The sequence below is a fragment of the Salmo trutta genome, chromosome 32 (assembly GCF_901001165.1).
Source record: "Salmo trutta chromosome 32, fSalTru1.1, whole genome shotgun sequence".
Taxonomy (NCBI): Eukaryota; Metazoa; Chordata; class Actinopteri; order Salmoniformes; family Salmonidae; genus Salmo; species Salmo trutta.
The window spans coordinates 30,689,851-30,711,492 of NC_042988.1; the positions used below are offsets into that span (position 1 = coordinate 30,689,851).

The following is a 21,642-nucleotide window of genomic DNA, read 5'->3' on the forward strand; positions in this document are numbered from 1 at the left end:
CCCTCCCACAACCATACTCTCTGATGTTGCTTCATACCACATCCCCTCCCTCCCACAACCATACTCTCTGATGTTGCTTCATACCACATCCCCTCCCTCCCACAACCATACTCTCTGATGTTGCTTCATACCACATCCCCTCCCTCCCACAACCATACTCCCTGATGTTGCTTCATACCACATCCCCTCCCTCCCACAACCATACTCCCTGATGTTGCTTCATACCACATCCCCTCCCTCCCACAACCATACTCTCTGATGTTGCTTCATACCACATCCCCTCCCTCCCACAACCATACTCTCTGATGTTGCTTCATACCACATCCCCTCCCTCCCACAACCATACTCTCTGATGTTGCTTCATACCACATCCCCTCCCTCCCACAACCATACTCTCTGATGTTGCTTCATACCACATCCCCTCCCTCCCACAACCATACTCTCTGATGTTGCTTCATACCACATCCCCTCCCTCCCACAACCATACTCTCTGATGTTGCTTCATACCACATCCCCTCCCTCCCACAACCATACTCTCTGATGTTGCTTCATACCACATCCCCTCCCTCCCACAACCATACTCCCTGATGTTGCTTCATACCACGTCACCTCCCTCCCACAACCATACTCTCTGATGTTGCTTCATACCACATCCCCTCCCTCCCACAACCATACTCCCTGATGTTGCTTCATACCACATCCCCTCCCTCCCACAACCATACTCTCTGATGTTGCTTCATACCACATCCCCTCCCTCCCACAACCATACTCCCTGATGTTGCTTCATACCACATCCCCTCCCTCCCACAACCATACTCTCTGATGTTGCTTCATACCACATCCCCTCCCTCCCACAACCATACTCTCTGATGTTGCTTCATACCACATCCCCTCCCTCCCACAACCATACTCTCTGATGTTGCTTCATACCACATCCCCTCCCTCCCACAACCATACTCTCTGATGTTGCTTCATACCACATCCCCTCCCTCCCACAACCATACTCTCTGATGTTGCTTCATACCACATCCCCTCCCTCCCACAACCATACTCCCTGATGTTGCTTCATACCACATCCCCTCCCTCCCACAACCATACTCCCTGATGTTGCTTCATACCACGTCACCTCCCTCCCACAACCATACTCTCTGATGTTGCTTCATACCACGTCACCTCCCTCCCACAACCATACTCCCTGATTTTGCTTCATACCACGTCACCTCCCTCCCACAACCATACTCCCTGATGTTGCTTCATACCACATCCCCTCCCTCCCACAACCATACTCTCTGATGTTGCTTCATACCACATCCCCTCCCTCCCACAACCATACTCCCTGATGTTGCTTCATACCACATCCCCTCCCTCCCACAACCATACTCCCTGATGTTGCTTCATACCACGTCACCTCCCTCCCACAACCATACTCTCTGATGTTGCTTCATACCACGTCACCTCCCTCCCACAACCATACTCCCTGATGTTGCTTCATACCACGTCACCTCCCTCCCACAACCATACTCCCTGATGTTGCTTCATACCACGTCACCTCCCTCCCACAACCATACTCCCTGATGTTGCTTCATACCACATCCCCTCCCTCCCACAACCATACTCCCTGATGTTGCTTCATACCACATCCCCTCCCTCCCACAACCATACTCTCTGATGTTGCTTCATACCACATCCCCTCCCTCCCACAACCATACTCCCTGATGTTGCTTCATACCACGTCACCTCCCTCCCACAACCATACTCCCTGATGTTGCTTCATACCACGTCACCTCCCTCCCACAACCATACTCTCTGATGTTGCTTCATACCACGTCACCTCCCTCCCACAACCATACTCTCTGATGTTGCTTCATACCACGTCACCTCCCTCCCACAACCATACTCCCTGATGTTGCTTCATACCACGTCACCTCCCTCCCACAACCATACTCTCTGATGTTGCTTCATACCACGTCACCTCCCTCCCACAACCATACTCCCTGATGTTGCTTCATACGCCCATTCCACATCACCTTCCTCTCTCAACCATACATCTTTTCACTCCTTATAGACACTCACCCAATTCCTGGTGTTCTCCCTCCATCTATACACCCCCACTGCCATCTTCCACCAGCCACCCTCCCCCTCTCCTATACAGACTGATTCCCCAAAGCCCATCCCCCATGCTCCACAGTGAGTGTGATCATACAGCTGACAAATAGCTTTAGTAAACATGGAACAGCAATATCCATGGCTGCGTAAACGCTGTGAAATTCAGGTTTCAAGACTGAGGAACATAAAGATGGAAATATGAATGGAATCATACCTTTATATGACAGGCAGTAAATCAAGTTTTTATTTTCTTCTCATATCCCCCCCAAGACAGACTATACAGAGTGATTTCATTCAAGATCTAAAACCCACAGTAGCGTGTACAGAAGAACCTCAGCAGCAGGGAGTCTGTCCTCTGAGTGCCGATCGTGCCATTGTGTGTGTGTGACTGCCTTCCGTGTCTCCTCAGTGTATTCTGAGCCTCACAGCCAAATGACAGACAGGAGGTTTGGTCTCATCAGGCGGTCGCCAGGAGACAAGACAGCGACTCCCTGCACTTTCCTGACTCCTGTTCAATACGAATGCCCAGTCAGACAGAGGCAGATAGACAGAAGGCAGGCAGACACAGACAGACGGGTGGGCAGACGGACAGATGTACAGACGAACAAATCACCTTTGTTCTGCAAATATATTCACATTCTGTTAAAGGTCCCCAAAGCGCACACATCCCTGGGTCGCTCCTCTTTTCAGTTCACTGCAGCTAGCGGACTGGAACGAGCTGCAACAAGCACTCAAACTGGACATTTTTATCTTAATCTCTTCATTCAGACTCAGTCATAGACACTCTTACTGACAGTTGTGGCTGCTTTGTGTGATGTATTGTTGTCTCTACCTTGTAGACCTTTGTACTGTTGACTTTGCCCAATAATGTTTGTACCGTGTTTTTGGGCTGCTACCATTTTGTGTTGCTACCATGTTGTCATGTTGTGTTGCTACCATGCTGTGTTGTCATGTGTTGCTGCCTTGCTATGTTGTCTAAGGTCTCTATGTAGGGTTGTGTCTCTCTTGTTGTGATGTGTGTTTTGTCCTATATTTATATTGTATTTATTTTTTTAATCCCAGGCCCCCGTCCCCACAGGAGGCCTTTTGCCTTTTGGTAAGCAGTCATTGTAAACAAGAATTTGTTCTTAACTGACCTGCCTAGTTAAATAAAGGTTGGTTAAATAAAATAAAATAAAAATATTTGCATGTACAGGAATATGACTCGGTGAAATGGTGCTGCCACAATAAACAAACAGGATATACAGACAACCTACAGCACAATTAAAAAGTTTGGACACACCTACTCATTCAAGAATTTTTCTTTATTTTGACTATTTTTTACATTGTAGAATAATAGTGAAGACATCAAAACTATGAAGTAACACATATGGAATCATGTAACAAAAAAAGCGTTAAACAAATTCTTCAAAGTAGCCACCCTTTGCCTTGATGACAGCTTTGCACACTCTTGCCATTCTCTCAACCAGCTTCATGAGGTAGTCACCTGGAATGCATTTAAATTAACAGGTGTGTTGTTAAAAGTTTAATTTGTGGAATTTATTTCCTTCATGCGTTTGTAGCGGGTCTCTTTTGCACCACAGGAGAACCCAGAATTGAAGAGCGACACCACGGCTGTCTTTAAGGCTTTTATGTTGATCTGCTGCAATAGTATTATGAAAAGACAGGACAGGAACACATCAGTCTCCAATGCAACGCCTGACAAGTTGTTCTTTCTCTCTCAGTGTTTTCTCAGACTCTCACAATCACACTCATACATAAAGCCATAATGTATAGTATAAAATAATAACCAGTCCTTAATACAAAGAATGTATAATCTTAATTCTTAGACAATAGAACCATACCTGCAATAGTATTATGAAAAGACAGGACAGGAACACATCAGTCTCCAATGCAACGCCTGACAAGTTGTTCTACACAGGAGCATGAAGAAAGGTAAAACACATATCCTGTCTCACATCCCCAATACATTGCTAGATACTTTCAGTGTTGATAGTAGCAAAATACAACAACTCATGTACAAAACCACTGCAACACAAACAAGTTACAACGTAAAATCGCCTTAGAGGGCAAAAACTACATCCCCCATAATGCACCACCATCACTAGTCGGCAGCTCAACTAGCCTTCTGCATCACAGAAAGTCATGCTAGCTAGCAACACTTTTAGCACTCTGTAACTATATTAATAACAACAATAAAACTCTGAAAGTTACGTGTTTCGATAGTCTCACATCCCCTTATAACAATATCTACAGCATTAACCTTGGGACGTTTTATTTATTTCACGTTACGGACTTCTACAAAGGAGTAATCTGCAACCCGTACCTTTCTCTCTCAGTGTTTTCTCAGACTGAGGAGAGCGGGAGCTGAGGGTAGTACCAGGGTGTTAGTAGGTGACGTAAGCACCCAGATAAAATAAAATACATTTAATGAAACAAAACCTGAAGATGTTAACATCATTCAGCTACTGTAGCTGCCTACCTAACATCAACAGGCATCACCAGTAGCGCAACAATTAAAATTAGAAACCAAAAGTAAAGTTCCTGGCGATCTGACTCCCCCCTTCTTTCTGAACTTGGAATATTCCTGTTCGCGGGCTTTGGCCACTGACCCTCAACCTGATTGTTCTGTTCTGCGTTGTGTACTATTCTAATAAATTGAAGTTTGCTGGAATAACCATTTTAACTCTACTACACTCACCCCTTCTTGATTTCAGCAAACTTTAAGACATAAGGTAAGACTTCTTCCTCCACAGGGGTAACCTTGACCAAGAGTCGTCCAGAAGGACAGCAAAGAGACTTTGCCAGGTAGAAATATGCCCATATACATACAACCTATGACCCCCTAATAAAGTATTTCTCATTTCCTTAATCTATCCTCTGGCTTCTGTGTCACTGGGGTACTGTCACTTCAACAAAAGTTGATAAGGCTTGGATCAGGGCGGCTAGATGCTCTCTTTTGTCCGGCTCAGCAATCACTTGACTCATTGACTCTAAAAGTCTTCTGACAGGCTTCACAACTCTTCCAGTTCGAGTTCTCAAAGTACCTTCACTTGGTCTCAGGACTGTATCAGTGAGCTCAGATGTCTGGCTGTTTCTGCGCTCTACCTCTCTCTGGTTACTCATTCTCTTCTTAGTAGATCTTATGCATACAGAGCCGCTGACTGATGCACTTCTACTGCTGATGCCATCTAGACTGCTCACTGACGTTGCTTCTCTACTTGTGTCATCTTCAGAAGGATCACTTGAATCATCACCAGGCATCATTGAGGAGCTTCCTGTGCTTGATTTAGCTGCTTGTCCTGAGATCATGTCCTTCGCTGGGCTTTGAGGAACAGCTTCTCTCATGTTCACGCCATCTTCCGGTCCCGAAGATTTTTGACCTTCAGCTTCCGTGGGCCCCTCAGGGTTCTGGCCCTCGAGAATCCAGACAGCAGTCCTTCGATCCTCTGAATCCTCATCCATATCGAATACCGGTCTTTCGTCACCGCTGTCTGCGTTTATGTCCTCCTCTGAAGCAGTAGAGGCTACTGTGGACATCTCGTCTGTCTGTCCCACCGGCAGGAAGTTCACTGGCAGTATGAAGTTTCGATGAACTACTTTACTCTTCTTGGTAGTAGGATCTTCGACTCTGTAGATGTGCACAGACGGGTCTTTCCATGTGATCACATAGACTGTTGAATCCCACAAGTCGGCAAGTTTACCTTTTCCTCTTTCCTTTCGGTTTGCCAAGAGAACTCGGTCCCCAATCTCCAGGGCAGTACCCTTCACTCTCTTGTTATACTGCCTTGCTTGCTTTTTCTGAGCTTCAGTGGTGTTGGCCTGAGCGATCCTGACAGCCTCTCGCAGGTCCTTTTGGAACGAGTCAACATACTCGTCATGAGTCAACACGTCTTCGTTTTTCAGGGTACTTCCAAACATGATGTCCACTGGCAGCCGTGGAATTCGGCCGAACATCAGGAAGAACGGTGCGAATCCTGTCGTTTCGTGTGTGGTACAGTTGTACGAGAAGGTGAGCGTCTGTATCATCTGGGGCCATCTTTCTTTTGCTCTCGCTGGCAATGATCGGACCATGTTTCCGAGCGTGCGGTTGAATCTTTCCGTCTGACCGTTGCCCATAGGATGATATGGAGTGGTATGGGACTTTTTGACTCCTGAGACTTGTAGCAATTCTGCGATTAAGTGACTCTCAAAGTTTGCTCCTTTGTCAGAGTGTATCCGCTGGGGAAACCCAAAGACACAGAAGAACTGGTTCCATAACTTCTGGGCAACCACCTTTGCTGTCTGGTTCGGGCAAGGAAACGCATGTGCCAGCTTCGTAAAATGATCTGTGATGAGTACATCAACGCTCTCTCCATCCCTTCCTTCTGCTGACCAGAAGTCTATGCACACCAGTTCCAACGCTGTGCTGGTCTGAATAGATTCCAACGGTGCCCTAGCCTCTGGCTCCATTGTCTTGCCAACCACACAGCGCTTACAGTAGGAGACATACTTCTTCACTTCCCCTTCCATTCCAGTCCAGAAGAACCTTTGACGTACCAAATGGAGTGTTCTAGTCTGGCCTTGGTGGCCGGCTTCATCATGGGTTCCCCTCAGAACGATGGCTTTAAGGGAGTCTGGCACCACCAGCTGGTACCTCTTCTTGACAACTCTGTCCTTAGATCTTCGGTAGAGGATCTCATCCTTGATTTCGAGTTTATCCCAATGCTTCAGCATTCTCAACACTTGGGCAGTCTCATGAGCCCTCTCTCTCCGCGAAGGTCTCCTCCTCCTCTCAACAAAGTACGCCACTCGGGCCAGCACCTGATCCGCCTTCTGTTTTCTCCGTATCACACCAGGAGAAAGGACTGGAAGAGTAGCCACTCCCCCTTCATGCTGAAGGATGCTGGCAGAATACTGGGCTAATTGGAATTTGTGCACTGGCACACTCGCATCCCACTCCAGACAGGATTCCAAAACTGCTTTCACTCCTTCAGAAGAGACTTGAGCCAGGATCTCACCACCTTGGATATTGACTGACAGTTTGAATGCGTCCTGGATGGACTCTGAAGTCACATACTCTGGGAACTCACTTGCCTTCCAAGCTCCAACGAACGGCTGTCGACTAAGCAGGTCTGCTGGGACATTCTGGGGCCCGGGGATGTACTTCAAGTCAAAGTCGAAGGGGGCCAGTTTAGAGACCCACCGCTGCTCACAGGCATCTAGCTTTGGTTTCGTCATTATATATGTCAGGGGGTTGTTATCTGTTAGGACTGTGAATCTATTCCCCTTCAGCCAATGGGTGAACTTATCACACACAGCCCACTTAAGAGCGAAGAACTCTAATCTGTGTGCTGGGTAACGGGACTGGGACCTCGACAGAGTCTTGCTTGCAAAAGCTACTGGTCTGGGTCTACTCTCACCCTCAAATGTCTGGCTAAGTACTGCACCTAAGCCATCCATTGATGCATCTGTTGATAGGAGAAATGGTCTGTTAAAGTCTGGGTGAGCCAGCACGGCTTTTTGGGAGACAGCAGCTTTTAGCTTCTCCAGCGCCTCCCCACATTCAGAAGTCCAGTCTTCAGGTTTCAGACGTTTATGGGCCGTGCCATGAGGTTTTCCTTTTTCTCCTTTCCGCTTACTTTTCTGTCCTGCAATCAGACGAAACAGTGGTTTGGCTAAACCTGAGAAACTCGCAATGAAGTGGGAATAATAGTTTGCCATACCAAGAAATGATCTGACCTTGGTGGGTGAAGGTGTTTTCCCATCATTTTCCATCAGGTCAGCTGCTGTGATGTCGTTGATTGCAGACACTTTTCCTGGGTCGGTTGCAATGCCCTCTGCCGTGACGATATGGCCTAAAAACTTGACAGATTTTCTGAGGAGGTAACATTTTTTTTGCGCTAGCTTCAGGTTGTGTTCCTTAAGGCGGGAGAATACCATTTTGAGACGGTCCAGGGCTTCCTGCTCAGTCTTCCCGAAAACCAGGAGATCATCCAAGTAGCACAGGAGGGACAAGTAGTTCTGGTCGCCGAAGATCGAGGTCATCATTCTGGCGAATGTTGCTGGGCTGTTACATAACCCCTGAGCCATTCTGTTGTACTCAAATAAACCCGTGGGTGTTGTGCACGCTGTGTACTTGCGGTCATCTTCATGTATGGGGATGTTGTAGAATCCCGAAGTCAAATCCATAGTACTGAAGAAGCAGTTCCCCCCCAAAGCAGCGAGAGCATCGGCTTGATGGGGCAATGGGTATGCATCTTTCTCTGTCCTCTGGTTCAACCATCTGAAATCAGTGCAAATTCTCAACTCTCCTGACGGCTTCCAAACCAGGACAAGGGGGGAGGCCCACTCACTACTGGACTTTCGGATGATGCCCCGCTCCTCCATTTCCTCCAGCGTCTGTCTCAGTTTCTGGTAGTCGGATGGAGAGACCCTCCTGTACGGCAGCCGGAAAGGCTTTTCATCTTTGAGTCGGATACGGTGGATGACGTTCTTCGCTTCTCCACAGTCAAGTCGGTCCCTGGAGAAGATGCCTTCATACTGAGCAATAAGGTCCACTAGTTTTCCTTTCCACATGTCAGACACTTCACAGGACTCTATGTCAACTTCTTTTAAGCCCAACTCTTCCAACTTTTGTAGATACTCCTTCTTTGCCCTTTTCCCACTAACTGAACATTCTTCCCCAGCTTGGGTGACATTCTGAAGGGCAGACTGGACCTTACTGGGGTTCTCAGCATGGCTGGCATAGAGCTCTAGGTCTTCTAGGGCTAGGCATGGGTGCACATCGGCCAACTTGGTGTTACGGCGGAGAATAATAGGGCGGTCCAACATGTTGATCACTTTCATGGGGACCCACTTGTCACCCCTCAAAGGACATACAGTGCGTCCTACTAGGACATTTCTTGGTGCAGATCGTGCTGTAGTGGCCTCTATGACTACAGTACTACCGACTGATAGCGGCACCTTTTCTTTCAGTTTTCCCCAGACCAAATGTTCATGTTGAGGCATGAGAGTCACACTCTGCTTGAGCATTACAGTTCCCACTTTGTCTGGTATTTTGTCACCGTGCCAACGGTTCACGTTGGCTAGCATGCTGAGTAAAAGTCCATGTGAATCTCCTTTGGCAGGTTTGGAGAGGCTGTCCCAATACCACTTTGTTTTCTTAACCTGTTGCATTATGTGTTTTATGGTGTTCGATCCAACTATCATGTCATCTGTCTGTCCAGGTACAACTAAAACAGACACTGCCATCTTGCAATCTAAAAGATCAATGTTCAAGTCATATTCACACTTAGGCTGTGCCTGGTTGCCCCCACAGCCTACAAGAACTACTTGAGTTGGCTTTCTAGACTCTGGTTTTATCACATTACATCTCAGAAGTGTGTCTTCAGCTGACTCACTTAACGTGCAGGTCATAGACCCACTATCTATCAGAGCTTGAAGTTCTACAATTTCTTGCACCATTACTGGAACATAGAAAAGACTGTCATTACTCTCTATTTTTGGATAAATCACCTCAGTTTTCATTGTGTTTCCAGTCCTTATATCTGTAGTGTTCTGTGGAGGTGTAACATGTTCGCCCACACCGGCCCCCTCTTGGCGTGAGCATGTTAGTTTAAAGCGGGGCCAGGGGGAGCCTCGGCAGTTGCCTCTCCAACTTGTTTTCTTGCTGGACATTCAAAGCCTCTGCGGCCTGTCCTGTGACACTTGAAACATAACCCCTCCTTAAAGCAGTGCGACTGAGTTGAATGGTCTGAGGCCTTACAAATTCTACAGGGACCAGCAGCAGTATTAGTTTGTGGGGTTCTGGCTGAAGTTCTCCTTTGATTTTGTTCCTGGGTTGACAGGAGCTTTTCCAGGAGAGAAATCACTTTGTTCAATGGAGCCTGATCACTGTTAGTGGGTGTGGCTGAATTATTTTGACCGACTGCTTGTTGTTGAGTCATACACCAAGCGTCGGGGGTCATCACAACTTCTACCTTGGCAGTACTTTGCGCCCTGTGTCTGGCTGATTGTTTGTCTCGGTGATGGCTGTCAATCATTGCCTGCAAATCTCCAACGGTCCAATTTTCAATAGGCCTGCACCTAAGAGCGGCATATAGTGCCGGATCAGGGCAGTGCTTAACAAACATCATGGTCACCTCGTGACCTGGATCATCCACTCTTTTTCCCTGTCTTTGCAAGCACTCATTGGCAAGGTCAATTGCTTTGTTCAGTCTAACCCAATAATCCAAGCAGCTCTCTGACTGTCTTGGTAAGGTTTCATAGAAGTATCCTAATGGGATTGTTGATGAGATTGCCTCTCCAAAGTGCTGCCTCAAGATATTGTATATGGCTTCAGGATCTCTGCTTATGTTAACAAGAGGGTTTCCACGGAGCCCAATTCTGACTATGTCTTTAGCCCGCCCCATTAGTCTGTCCTGTATTTCTTGCCCCTGTTCTGATATACTGCATCCCTTCTTTTTCAAGTAAGCTTGCATAAGTTCTTGCCATTCAGTCACTGTGCACCGGTCTGTGCTATCACCCCGGAAGTGGGGTGGTTCTCTGACGTCTGACTTCAAAATTAGGTTGACCTTTGACCAATCAGGTATTTCCACTATTGGTTGGGGAGGGGAAGTGCTTGGACCAGCCCCTGCTAGACTAGCGGCAACTTGATTACCTATTTCACTGCCCAGTTGTTTGACTAACTCTGCTAGGGCTTGCAATTGGGTTCGGTTTTCATTTTCACCCCCTATGGCCTTCTGGGACTCTTCACTGTCATCGTTGCCTGGTTGGCTACTGCTAACATGCTCTGGTTGGCTACTACTGACACTTGGCACTCTAGTGTCGACTGCTGGGTATCTAAGAGGACTGGCTCTAGCACTATGTTCCCCCATACTGGCCAACTGAGCCCCCCGCCCCACCCCAGTGGCCATACCTTGTGAACCTCTCACAGTAACATGTACATTGTTATCACCAACACCTGATATGTCTTCTCTCTCCTGTTCTGTAGTCTCACACAACTGAGGCATATGCAACATATTGTCCAAAGTTCACCTTGCCCTCAAATGTTTTAAACGTGTGATGTCGATCCAGTTCTGTGTAGGGGTCCCCCGGCGATCTGCTGCAGCTGATCTGTTGATCCGGGTCACGGCACCAATCTGTAGCGGGTCTCTTTTGCACCACAGGAGAACCCAGAATTGAAGAGCGACACCACGGCTGTCTTTAAGGCTTTTATGTTGATCTGCTGCAATAGTATTATGAAAAGACAGGACAGGAACACATCAGTCTCCAATGCAACGCCTGACAAGTTGTTCTTTCTCTCTCAGTGTTTTCTCAGACTCTCACAATCACACTCATACATAAAGCCATAATGTATAGTATAAAATAATAACCAGTCCTTAATACAAAGAATGTATAATCTTAATTCTTAGACAATAGAACCATACCTGCAATAGTATTATGAAAAGACAGGACAGGAACACATCAGTCTCCAATGCAACGCCTGACAAGTTGTTCTACACAGGAGCATGAAGAAAGGTAAAACACATATCCTGTCTCACATCCCCAATACATTGCTAGATACTTTCAGTGTTGATAGTAGCAAAATACAACAACTCATGTACAAAACCACTGCAACACAAACAAGTTACAACGTAAAATTGCCTTAGAGGGCAAAAACTACATCCCCCATAATGCACCACCATCACTAGTCGGCAGCTCAACTAGCCTTCTGCATCACAGAAAGTCATGCTAGCTAGCAACACTTTTAGCACTCTGTAACTATATTAATAACAACAATAAAACTCTGAAAGTTACGTGTTTCGATAGTCTCACATCCCCTTATAACAATATCTACAGCATTAACCTTGGGACGTTTTATTTATTTCACGTTACGGACTTCTACAAAGGAGTAATCTGCAACCCGTACCTTTCTCTCTCAGTGTTTTCTCAGACTGAGGAGAGCGGGAGCTAAGGGTAGTACCAGGGTGTTAGTAGGTGACGTAAGCACCCAGATAAAATAAAATACATTTAATGAAACAAAACCTGAAGATGTTAACATCATTCAGCTACTGTAGCTGCCTACCTAACATCAACAGGCATCACCAGTAGCGCAACAATTAAAATTAGAAACCAAAAGTAAAGTTCCTGGCGATCTGACCCCCTTCTGTCTGAACTTGGAATATTCCTGTTCGCGGGCTTTGGCCACTGACCCTCAACCTGATTGTTCTGTTCTGCGTTGTGTACTATTCTAATAATTTGAAGTTTGCTGGAATAACCATTTTAACTCTACTACACGTTTGAGCCAATCAGTTGTGTTGTGACAAGGTAGGGGTGGTATACAGAAGATAGCCCTATTTGGTAAAAGACCAAGTCCATATTATTTCAAGAACAGCTCAAATAAGCAAAGAGAAACGACAGTCCAACATTACTTTAAGACATAAATGTCAGTCAATCCGGAAGATTTCAAGAACTTTGAAAGTTTCTACAAGTGCCGTCGCAAAAACCATCAAGCGCTATGATGAAACTGGCTCTCATGAGGACCGCCACAGGAAAGGAAGATCCAGAGTTATCTCTGCTGCAGAGGATAAGTTCATTAGCAACCAGACTCAGATTGCAGCCCAAATAAATGCTTCAGAGTTCAAGTAACAGACACATCTCAACATCAACTGTTCAGAGACTGCGTGAATCAGGCCAAGGACACCAATAAGAAAAAGAGACTTGCTTGGGCTAAGAAACATGAAATCTGTCCTTTGGACTGATGAGTCCAAATTTGAGATTTTTGGTTCCAACCGCAGTGTCTTTGTGAGATGAAGAGTTGGTGAATGGATGATCTCTGCATGTGTTGTTCACATCGTGAAGAACGGAAGTGGTGTGATGGTGCTTTGCTGGTGACACTGTCAGTGATTTATTTAGAATTCAAGGCACGCTTAACCAGCATGGATACCACAGCATTCTGGAGCGATACGCCATCCCATCTGGTTTGCGCTTAGTGGGACTATAATTTGTTTTTCAACAGGACAAAGACCCAACACACCTCCAGGCTGTGTAAGGGCTATTTTACCAAGAAGGAGAGTGATGGAGTGCTGCATCAGATGACCTGGCCTCCACAATCACCCGACCTCAACCCAATTGAGATGGTTTGGGTTGAGTTGGACCGCAGAGTGAAGGAAAAACAGCCAACAAGTGCTCAGCATATGTGGGAACTCCTTCAAGACTGTTGGAAAAGCATTCCAGGTGAAGCTGGCTGAGAGAATGCCAAGAGTGTGCGAAACTTATCAAGGCAAAGGGTGGCTACTTTGAAGAATATTTTGATTTGTTTAACATTTTTTGGTTGCTACACGATTCCATATGTGGCATTTCATAGTTTTGATTTCTTCACTATTATTCTACAATGTATAAAATAAAGAAAAACCCTTGAATGAGTAGGTGTGTCTAAACTTTTGACTGGTACTGTATGAAAACTCAGCAAAAAAACGAAAGGCCCCTGTCTTTCAAAGATTATTCGTAAAATCCAAATAACTTCACAGATCTTCATTGTAAAGGGTTTAAAACACTGTTTCCCATGCTTTTTCAATGAACCATAAACAATGAATGAACATGCACCTGTGGAACGGTCGTTAAGACACTAACAGCTTACAGACGGTAGGCAATTAAGGTCACAGTTATGATAACTTAGGACACTAAAGAGGCCTTTCTACTGACTCTGAAAAACACCAAAAGAAAGATGCCCAGGGTCCCTGCTCATCTGCGTGAACCTGGCTTAGGCATGCTGCAAGGAGGCATGAGGACTGCAGATGTGGCCAGGGCAATAGATTGCAATGTCCGTACTGTGAGACGCCTAAGACAGCACTACAGGGAGACAGGACGGACAGCTGATTGTCCTCGCAGTGGCAGACCACATGTAACAACACCTGCACAGGATCGGTACATCCAAACATCACACCTGCGGGACAGGTACAGGATGGCAACAACTGCCCGAGTTACACCAGGAACGCACAATCCCTCCATCAGTGCTCAGACTGTCCGCAATAGGCTGAAAGAGGCTGGACTGAGGGCTTGTAGGCCTGTTGTAAGACATGTCCTCACCAGACATCACCGGCAACGACGTCGCCTATGGGCACAAATCCACCGTTGCTGGACCAGACAGGACTGGCAAAAAGTGCTCTTCACTGACGAGTCAAGGTTGTGTCTCACCAGGGGTGATGGTCGGATTCGCGTTTATCGTCGAAGGAAGGAGCGTTATACCGAGGCCTGTGCTCTGGAGCAGGATGGATTTGGAGGTTCCGTCATGGTCTGGGGTGGTGTGTCACAGCATCATCGGACTGAGCTTGTTGTCATTGCAGGCAATCTCAACGCTGTGCATTACAGGGAAGACAGCCTCCTCCCTCATGTGGTACCCTTCCTGCAGGCTCATCCTGACATGACCTTCCAGCATGACAATGCCACCAGCCATACTGCTCGTTCTGTGCATAATTTCCTGCAAGACAGTAATGTCAGTGTTCTGCATGGCCAGCGAAGAGCCCGGATCTCAATCCCATTGAGGACGTCTGGGACCTGTTGGATCGGAGGGTGAGGCCTAGGGCCATTCCCCCCAGAAATGTCCAGGAACTTGCAGGTGCCTTGGTGGAAGAGTGGGGTAACATCTCACAGCAAGAACTGGCAAATCTGGTGCAGTCCATGAGATGCACTGCAGTACTTAATGCGGCTGGTGTCCACACCAGATACTGACTGTTACTTTTGATTTTGACCCAGACTTTGTTCAGGGACACATTATTCCATTTCTGTTAGTCACATGACTGTGGAACTTGTTCAGTTTATGTCTCAGTTGTTGAATCTTGTTATGTTCATACAAACATGTACACATGTTAAGTTTGCTGAAAATAAACGCAGTTGACGGTGAGGACGTTTCTTTTTTTGCTGAGTTTACATTAATGTTTACTGAATGTCTTTTGGAAAAGTGTCTATAGTAGAAACAATTAACTTTTTACCTTCTGGATTATTCTGTTCCCACCTCTTGGCATACTGCGTTATATGAACTGACCTGTGAAAAGCCTGGAAGGGCAAAAAGATTAGTTTGTCAAGCCATAGTAAATGACTCACCTGCCACCTATTGGACAGATGGGGTACTACTGAATAATTTACACTTTCTTGGCAATCCAGATTAATTTGGTTTAATCAGTGGTGCACATAAGTACTTAAATCGTTTGTTGGGGTATCTGACCACTTTTACTTCACTTCATTCCTAATGAAAATAATGTACTTTACATACATTTTCCTTGACACGCAAAAGTACTAGTCAGTGGTGGAAAAAGTTCCCAATTGTCATACTCAAGTAAAAGTAAAGATACCTTAATAGAAAATGACTCAAGTAAAAAAGTTACCCAGTAAAATACTACTTGAGTAAAAGTTAAAGTATTTGGTTTTAAATATAGTTCAGTATCAAAAGTAAATGTAATTGCAAAAATATACTTAAGTATCAAAAGTACTGATACAAAAGTATTTGCTTAATAAGGAATTTGAAATGAGTTATAACTTTACTTTTGATAATTAAGTACATTTAACCAATTACATTTACATTTGATACTTAAGTATATTCAAAACTAAATATTCAAAAACCATTTTAAACCTTTTACTTAAGTAATATTTTTCTGGGTGACTCACTTTAACTTGAGTCATTTTCTATTAAGGTATCTTTACTTTTACTCAAATATGACAATTGGGTACTTTTTCCACCACTGGGTTTAATATAGAACACCGTAATATAGAAAACAACATTAAGAGTCTAGGAAGAATATAGAAATACCATTATGTGATGACATAATAACAAAAGTGTTTCAGCCAGACAGTACATTCTGTTCCTCTTCTTAGCGTTTGTCACCAGCTGTGAAACCCCAGACAACCTACTGCAGTAGTTGGTGCTTGCTTTACCAACCTAACTTACAATAGATCAGATGTGGCATTAAGTTCATATTCATCTAAGTCTAAAATAGATTGTGTAGCTCAATTAAGTTACTTTAAGATGATGCAGACATGAAGCACAAAAAAAAACTAATATAAGGGATATTGACTTGCATTGGATTTGTGCCACATATGCTAAAAAGTTGTCATTTGGAGACAGTGACCAGGTAAACCACAGCATAGATAGATGTCTGACCTTGTCCATAGACTGCTGGTATGGTAAGGAAACCAGGGGCACAACTTTTACTGGAGACGGGGGGGACATGCCCCCCCCACACATTCTGAAATTGCATTTTTGCCCCCCCCAGTTTTATAATTGGAAAGTGATACAAAACAAGGCCTGGAGGAAACCAAGAGGTCATTTTGTAATGTGGGTGAACTATCCCTTCAAGGTCATTCTGTGTGTAACACCTAACACATACACTGAGTGTACAAAACATTAGGAACACCTTCCTAATATTGACTTAACCCCTCTTCTGCTCTCAGAACAGCCTCATTTCATCAGGGCATGGACTCCACAAGGTGTCAAAAGCATTCCACAGGGATGCTGAACCCAGTTGGCTGGATGTCCTTCGGGTGGTGGACCATTCTTGATACACACGGGAAACTGTTGAGCAAAAACTCAGCAGCGTTGCAGTTCTTGACACAAACCGGTGCGCCTGGCACTACTACCATATCCTGCTCAAAGGCACTTAAATATTTTGTCTTGTCCATTCACCCTCTGAATGACACACATACACAATCCATGTCTCAACTGTCTCAAGGCTTAAAAATCCTTCTTTGACCTGTCTTCTCCCCTTCATCTACACTGATTGAAGTGGATTTAACAGGTGACATTTCCCCTGGATTCACCTGGTCAGTCTGTCATGGAAAGAGCAAGTGTTTCTAATGTTTTGTACAGGTACACTCATTGATGTCACAAAGTAACAGTCTCATTCTTTCTCAGGTTATATAAGTGAAGGTTCAAGCGATGAACGAAAGCTGAAACTAACCATACATACTGACAAAAGAAACGAAGGAAACCACAGTTCAAAGTTTGATCCAAAGTGGACATTTTAGTGATTTAAGAACAAAAACGCTACAAAGTTTTACTTTTCATACTGTAGATATCACACCAGTAGGTCCTGTTGCGTCACATTTTTCAACCGCTTCTTTAGTTGAACAGCAAGTCACACCCCATTACCACACATACACACACCCCCCCCCCCCCCCATCTGGTTAGATCATCTTGTTAGGCACGAGGGAGGGAGAACTGTGTTTACAGCCCTTTTAGAATTCAATTCATGCCCATGGCAGCGTCCAAATCATCTTAAAATGCTCCCTTCAAGAAATCAACAATCCACAATGACTAAAAACAGGTGAAAGAAATGTGTCAGAAACAATGCTATTTCCGGCACCACCATACCGCCTTCACTCTCTATATCTGTTCAGTCATTGCAAAGCTTAGATACACAAGTGAGTAAGGGAGAATTTCTAGAGTATTGGGATGTGACATTCAATTATTCCCTTTTCGTTCTGAGCACAGTGCAGAGATACAGTTAAATCCCATAGGCTGGGCCCTGGTGGCGCTGCAGGTAGAAGTGACCCGTACACAGATCTAGGGTCAGACTACTACTTCACCCCAAACCTCTATTGCCAACAAGGGGACTGGGGCAATATCTGACTCTGGATCAATGGCTAGTGGGTATCTTCTACCTACTCCCTGGAAGCACCCTGAGATCTGCTAGGCAGCTGTGGTCACTGCAGTAGAGGGTGGGCGGGGCCAAAGTGGCCCAGGTTCTCACACGCTTTAAGCCAGCGCTGGACGTTGGCCGGAGAGGAGGCGGCGGGGCCTGTCTGGAGGATGCAGCAGTAACAGGCGATGTCAGCCAGCGAGAGCTCGGGACCGGCCAGCCAGGGGTCGCGACCCAAAGCGCCGTTGAGGGAGCGGAGGACTGCCGACCGCTCCTTAGTGCTGCCCTCGGCCAGCTGGAAGAAGGCTGTGTCCACCCAACTATCCACCAGTGTAGCCAGGGCGGGGTCGCTGGGGTAAGGGGCAACGAGGCGGAACAAGAAGCGCGCCACGTTGGCCTCGCCCTCGATGGGGCACATGTTCTGAATGCTGAACTTCATCTGCAGTTTGGAGACTAGAGATACAGAGAGACAGAGAGAGCGAGAGGGGAGACAGAGAGAGCGAGAGGGGAGACAGAGAGAGCGAGAGGGGAGACAGAGAGAGCGAGAGGGGAGACAGAGAGAGCGAGAGGGGAGACAGAGAGAGCGAGAGGGGAGACAGAGAGAGCGAGAGGGGAGACAGAGAGAGCGAGAGGGGAGACAGAGAGAGCGAGAGGGGAGACAGAGAGAGCGAGAGGGGAGACAGAGAGAGCGAGAGGGGAGACAGAGAGAGCGAGAGGGGAGACAGAGAGAGCGAGAGGGGAGACAGAGAGAGCGAGAGGGGAGACAGAGAGAGCGAGAGGGGAGACAGAGAGCGCGAGAGGGGAGACAGAGAGCGCGAGAGGGGAGACAGAGAGAGCGAGAGGGGAGACAGAGAGAGCGAGAGGGGAGACAGAGAGAGCGAGAGGGGAGACAGAGAGAGCGAGAGGGGAGACAGAGAGCGCGAGGGGAGACAGAGAGCGCGAGGGGAGACAGAGAGCGCGAGGGGAGACAGAGAGCGCGAGGGGAGACAGAGAGCGCGAGGGGAGACAGAGAGCGCGAGGGGAGACAGAGAGCGCGAGGGGAGACAGAGAGCGCGAGGGGAGACAGAGAGCGCGAGGGGAGACAGAGAGCGCGAGGGGAGACAGAGAGCGCGAGGGGAGACAGAGAGCGCGAGGGGAGACAGAGAGCGCGAGGGGAGACAGAGAGCGAGAGGGGAGACAGAGAGCGAGAGGGGAGACAGAGAGCGAGAGGGGAGACAGAGAGCGAGAGGGGAGACAGAGAGCGAGAGGGGAGACAGAGAGCGAGAGGGGAGACAGAGAGCGAGAGGGGAGACAGAGAGAGAGAGAGCGAGAGGGGAGATGGAAGAGAGAGGGCAAGGGATGAGAGGAGAAAGGTACATTTACTCCAGAGATAATCTAAATAGGTGTTAAAAATGTTGAAAGCCGCTAACAATGAAAGGACACATTGTCTATACATATGAATAGTAAATGGTGAGCGATAATAGTACGTCTGACATCACATCCCCCTAACCTAGCTCAGTCACGTCAGTTCAAAGCTAGGTGACATTCCTAGCCATACCCTGTCTCTCACTCCACTACTCTTTCTACCCCCTCTCCTAACATTCCCCTGTTTTTCTACCCAGTCTCTCCACCCCCTTCATTTAACCCAATCTGCCCACCCCATATTTCTTCACCTACCGTCCCCACTCTAAACCTTCTACTCTTTTACTACCCCCATCCTCACCATCTTTCCATATAAGGGTGAAGCCTAGCTGGAAACGCTGGCGGACGTAGCTGTCTGCGTGGCGCGGCCCCAGGCAGGAGAGGAGCTGCGCGGGCACACCGGACACTGACGAGTGGACATGCACGCTGGAGAGGACCCGGTAGCGCTGGCACAGCATTGCGTGGAGCACCAGCAGGGTAAGGGGCGGTCGTGCCGGATTGGCGTTGATCACAATGTCCCGGAGGGCACCCAGGTCCTAATGGGTACAGAACAAATTATGATGATAATTTCCACCAAACTTGAGTGGTGGCACAGCCGAAATAGACAAATTAAGCGGAGTATTGACGAAACTCAACTTAATGAATTGCTATTCCTATAAGATCTCTAACAGACAAGAGCTCTACTCCTATACATTTACATTTTAGTCATTTATCAGACGCTCTTATCCAGAGCGACTTACAGTAGTGAATGCATAATTTTTTTTCTGTACCGGTCCCCCGTGGGAATCGAACCCACAACCCTGGCGTTGCAAACACCATGATCTACCAACTGAGCCACACGGGATCCCTATAAGATCTCTAACAGGCACGAGCTCTATTCCTATAAGATCTCTAACAGACAAGAGCTCTATTCCTATCAGAGCTCTAATTGACAAGAGCTCTATTCCTCACCTTGCCCAGTAGGGAGTCCAGGTCCGCAGTGCCTCTAAAGGCTGTGGCTGTGGGGCTCTGGGAGAGAGAGGTCACAGTCTGGTCCAGATCAGCGTCGGGTGTGGTCACAGTCTTGGCCAGGCCATCCACGGCTGCCTTCAGCTCATAGAGCCTGCCCATGATCTTATCCTGACGTACCTCCAGGTCTCTGAATGCAGGGTCCACCTCTGTCCCTCCATTCTACAGGGGAGAGCTATAGTTAACACATATATAGTATATTACGACAAACGCACACATCAGCGGTCACACTTGATTTTATGCTGACGCAGCTCCAAAGCCTGTACTGCAGGGTCCACCTGTCTGTTATTCAAGACAAAAAGAGAACTTAAACACACCCTGCCACAAACACACCCATGCTGCCCTCAGGGCCCTGTGAAAGAAATGTGTTAACGCAATACACACACATTACATGATCATTCATGTTAGGCCCAATGTTCCCTCCAAGCTGCAGGCAGGCACGCAGCTCCCCCGGGACTGACGCTAGATTGATCTTCTTTTGCTGCTGTCTCGCGAACGTTAGCTAGCTAGCTACAGTAGTAAATTACTGGCCATCAGTTACACCCACCCATATAATCCAGACTCAGTCTAGGACACAAAATGTCTGACCTGGGCCAATCATATGCTGGCTGCTAAAATCTATTTAACTCTGTAGAGGAAAATATCATTTCGGAGTAGTGTACTGGTAACGTCCTGTCACAAATTCTGGGGGGCACAACCAAAACATCTAGCTACAGGAGTTAACTCAACTAACGTTAGTCAGCCACACATCATTGCATCAGCCGAATAGGAGATCGGTAGGGTTGAAGCTAGGCTAACGTTAGCTAATTATCTGGCAAATTATCTAACTGTTGTTGTTGTGGGGCTATGTAACGTAACGTTAGCTCATTTTTGACGACAAAATGTCACATTTATTAGCTGGCTAGTTAATTCATGACATTAGTAATTAGCTAGTCCATTTATGGTCGGAATTCAAATAACGTTAGTTACCTGAAGCGCATGTTCGGAGCAGCCACTTGCACTTCTCTGCGCGTGGATATTCGGCAACTTGTACATGCAGGTTGGCAAATCAATCTTTATGTCATCCCCAAAGACGGGCTTTACCTGGTACATGGCCATATTGTTGGGTGGTTAGTGCCCTCCAAAAGAACCAATATTCCAGCAATAGCTGACTTCTGGGGACCTTACTTGTCAGACCGCTGCAGCTACGTACAGCCTGCGACCGAAAGGAAGGATGCCCGACTCGGTGTCTTACGTCACATCCGGTGAAAGTGATTTGCTCATGGAAGAGTTACGTTAGCTGCTACCGACATCTTTGATTTGACCAGGTACGATTTTGTGTGTATAAAGAACATTTCTCTCCATGCAGCTAAGACTAGTCCTGGTCTAATATACTGTAGCTTCTGCAGTTATTGCTTAATATCAGCAGCAGTGGCGACGCGTCATTCAGGGCAGGTGGGAAGACAACCAGTTTAGCAAAAAAAAAAATATGTTTAATGAATATATATATATATTCATTAAACGGATTTATTAACTCAATTATCTATATATT

General features: G+C 46.6%; 2 protein-coding genes and 1 long non-coding RNA gene across 4 annotated transcripts; all 3 read right to left on the bottom strand.

The window, feature by feature from the left end:
- Positions 1-2,363: 2,363 nt before the first annotated feature.
- Positions 2,364-2,934, bottom strand: LOC115170630 (uncharacterized). Its single transcript, XR_003871079.1, has 2 exons — positions 2,720-2,934; positions 2,364-2,614 (listed from the first exon to the last, which is right to left on the bottom strand). It is a non-coding gene; the product is annotated as an uncharacterized LOC115170630 (long non-coding RNA).
- Positions 2,935-4,998: 2,064 nt separating this feature from the next.
- LOC115170499 (uncharacterized) lies at positions 4,999-11,381 on the bottom strand. Its single transcript, XM_029726715.1, has 2 exons — positions 11,125-11,381; positions 4,999-10,173 (listed from the first exon to the last, which is right to left on the bottom strand). The coding sequence occupies exon 2, from the start codon at positions 9,763-9,765 to the stop codon at positions 4,999-5,001; it is 4,767 nt and encodes a 1,588-aa protein (XP_029582575.1). The 5' UTR covers positions 9,766-10,173; positions 11,125-11,381.
- A 5,676-nt stretch (positions 11,382-17,057) lies between these two features.
- LOC115171689 (aminoacyl tRNA synthase complex-interacting multifunctional protein 2) lies at positions 17,058-21,348 on the bottom strand. 2 transcript variants are annotated; one of them, XM_029728729.1, is made up of 4 exons: positions 21,081-21,348; positions 20,055-20,273; positions 19,405-19,639; positions 17,058-18,155 (listed from the first exon to the last, which is right to left on the bottom strand). In XM_029728729.1, the coding sequence occupies exons 1-4, from the start codon at positions 21,207-21,209 to the stop codon at positions 17,767-17,769; spliced, it is 972 nt and encodes a 323-aa protein (XP_029584589.1). In that variant the 5' UTR covers positions 21,210-21,348; the 3' UTR covers positions 17,058-17,766. The 2 variants fall into 2 exon arrangements, with proteins under 2 accessions (XP_029584589.1, XP_029584590.1); XM_029728730.1 differs by having other exon boundaries at positions 21,195-21,334.
- Between the last annotated feature and the right edge of the window lie 294 nt (positions 21,349-21,642).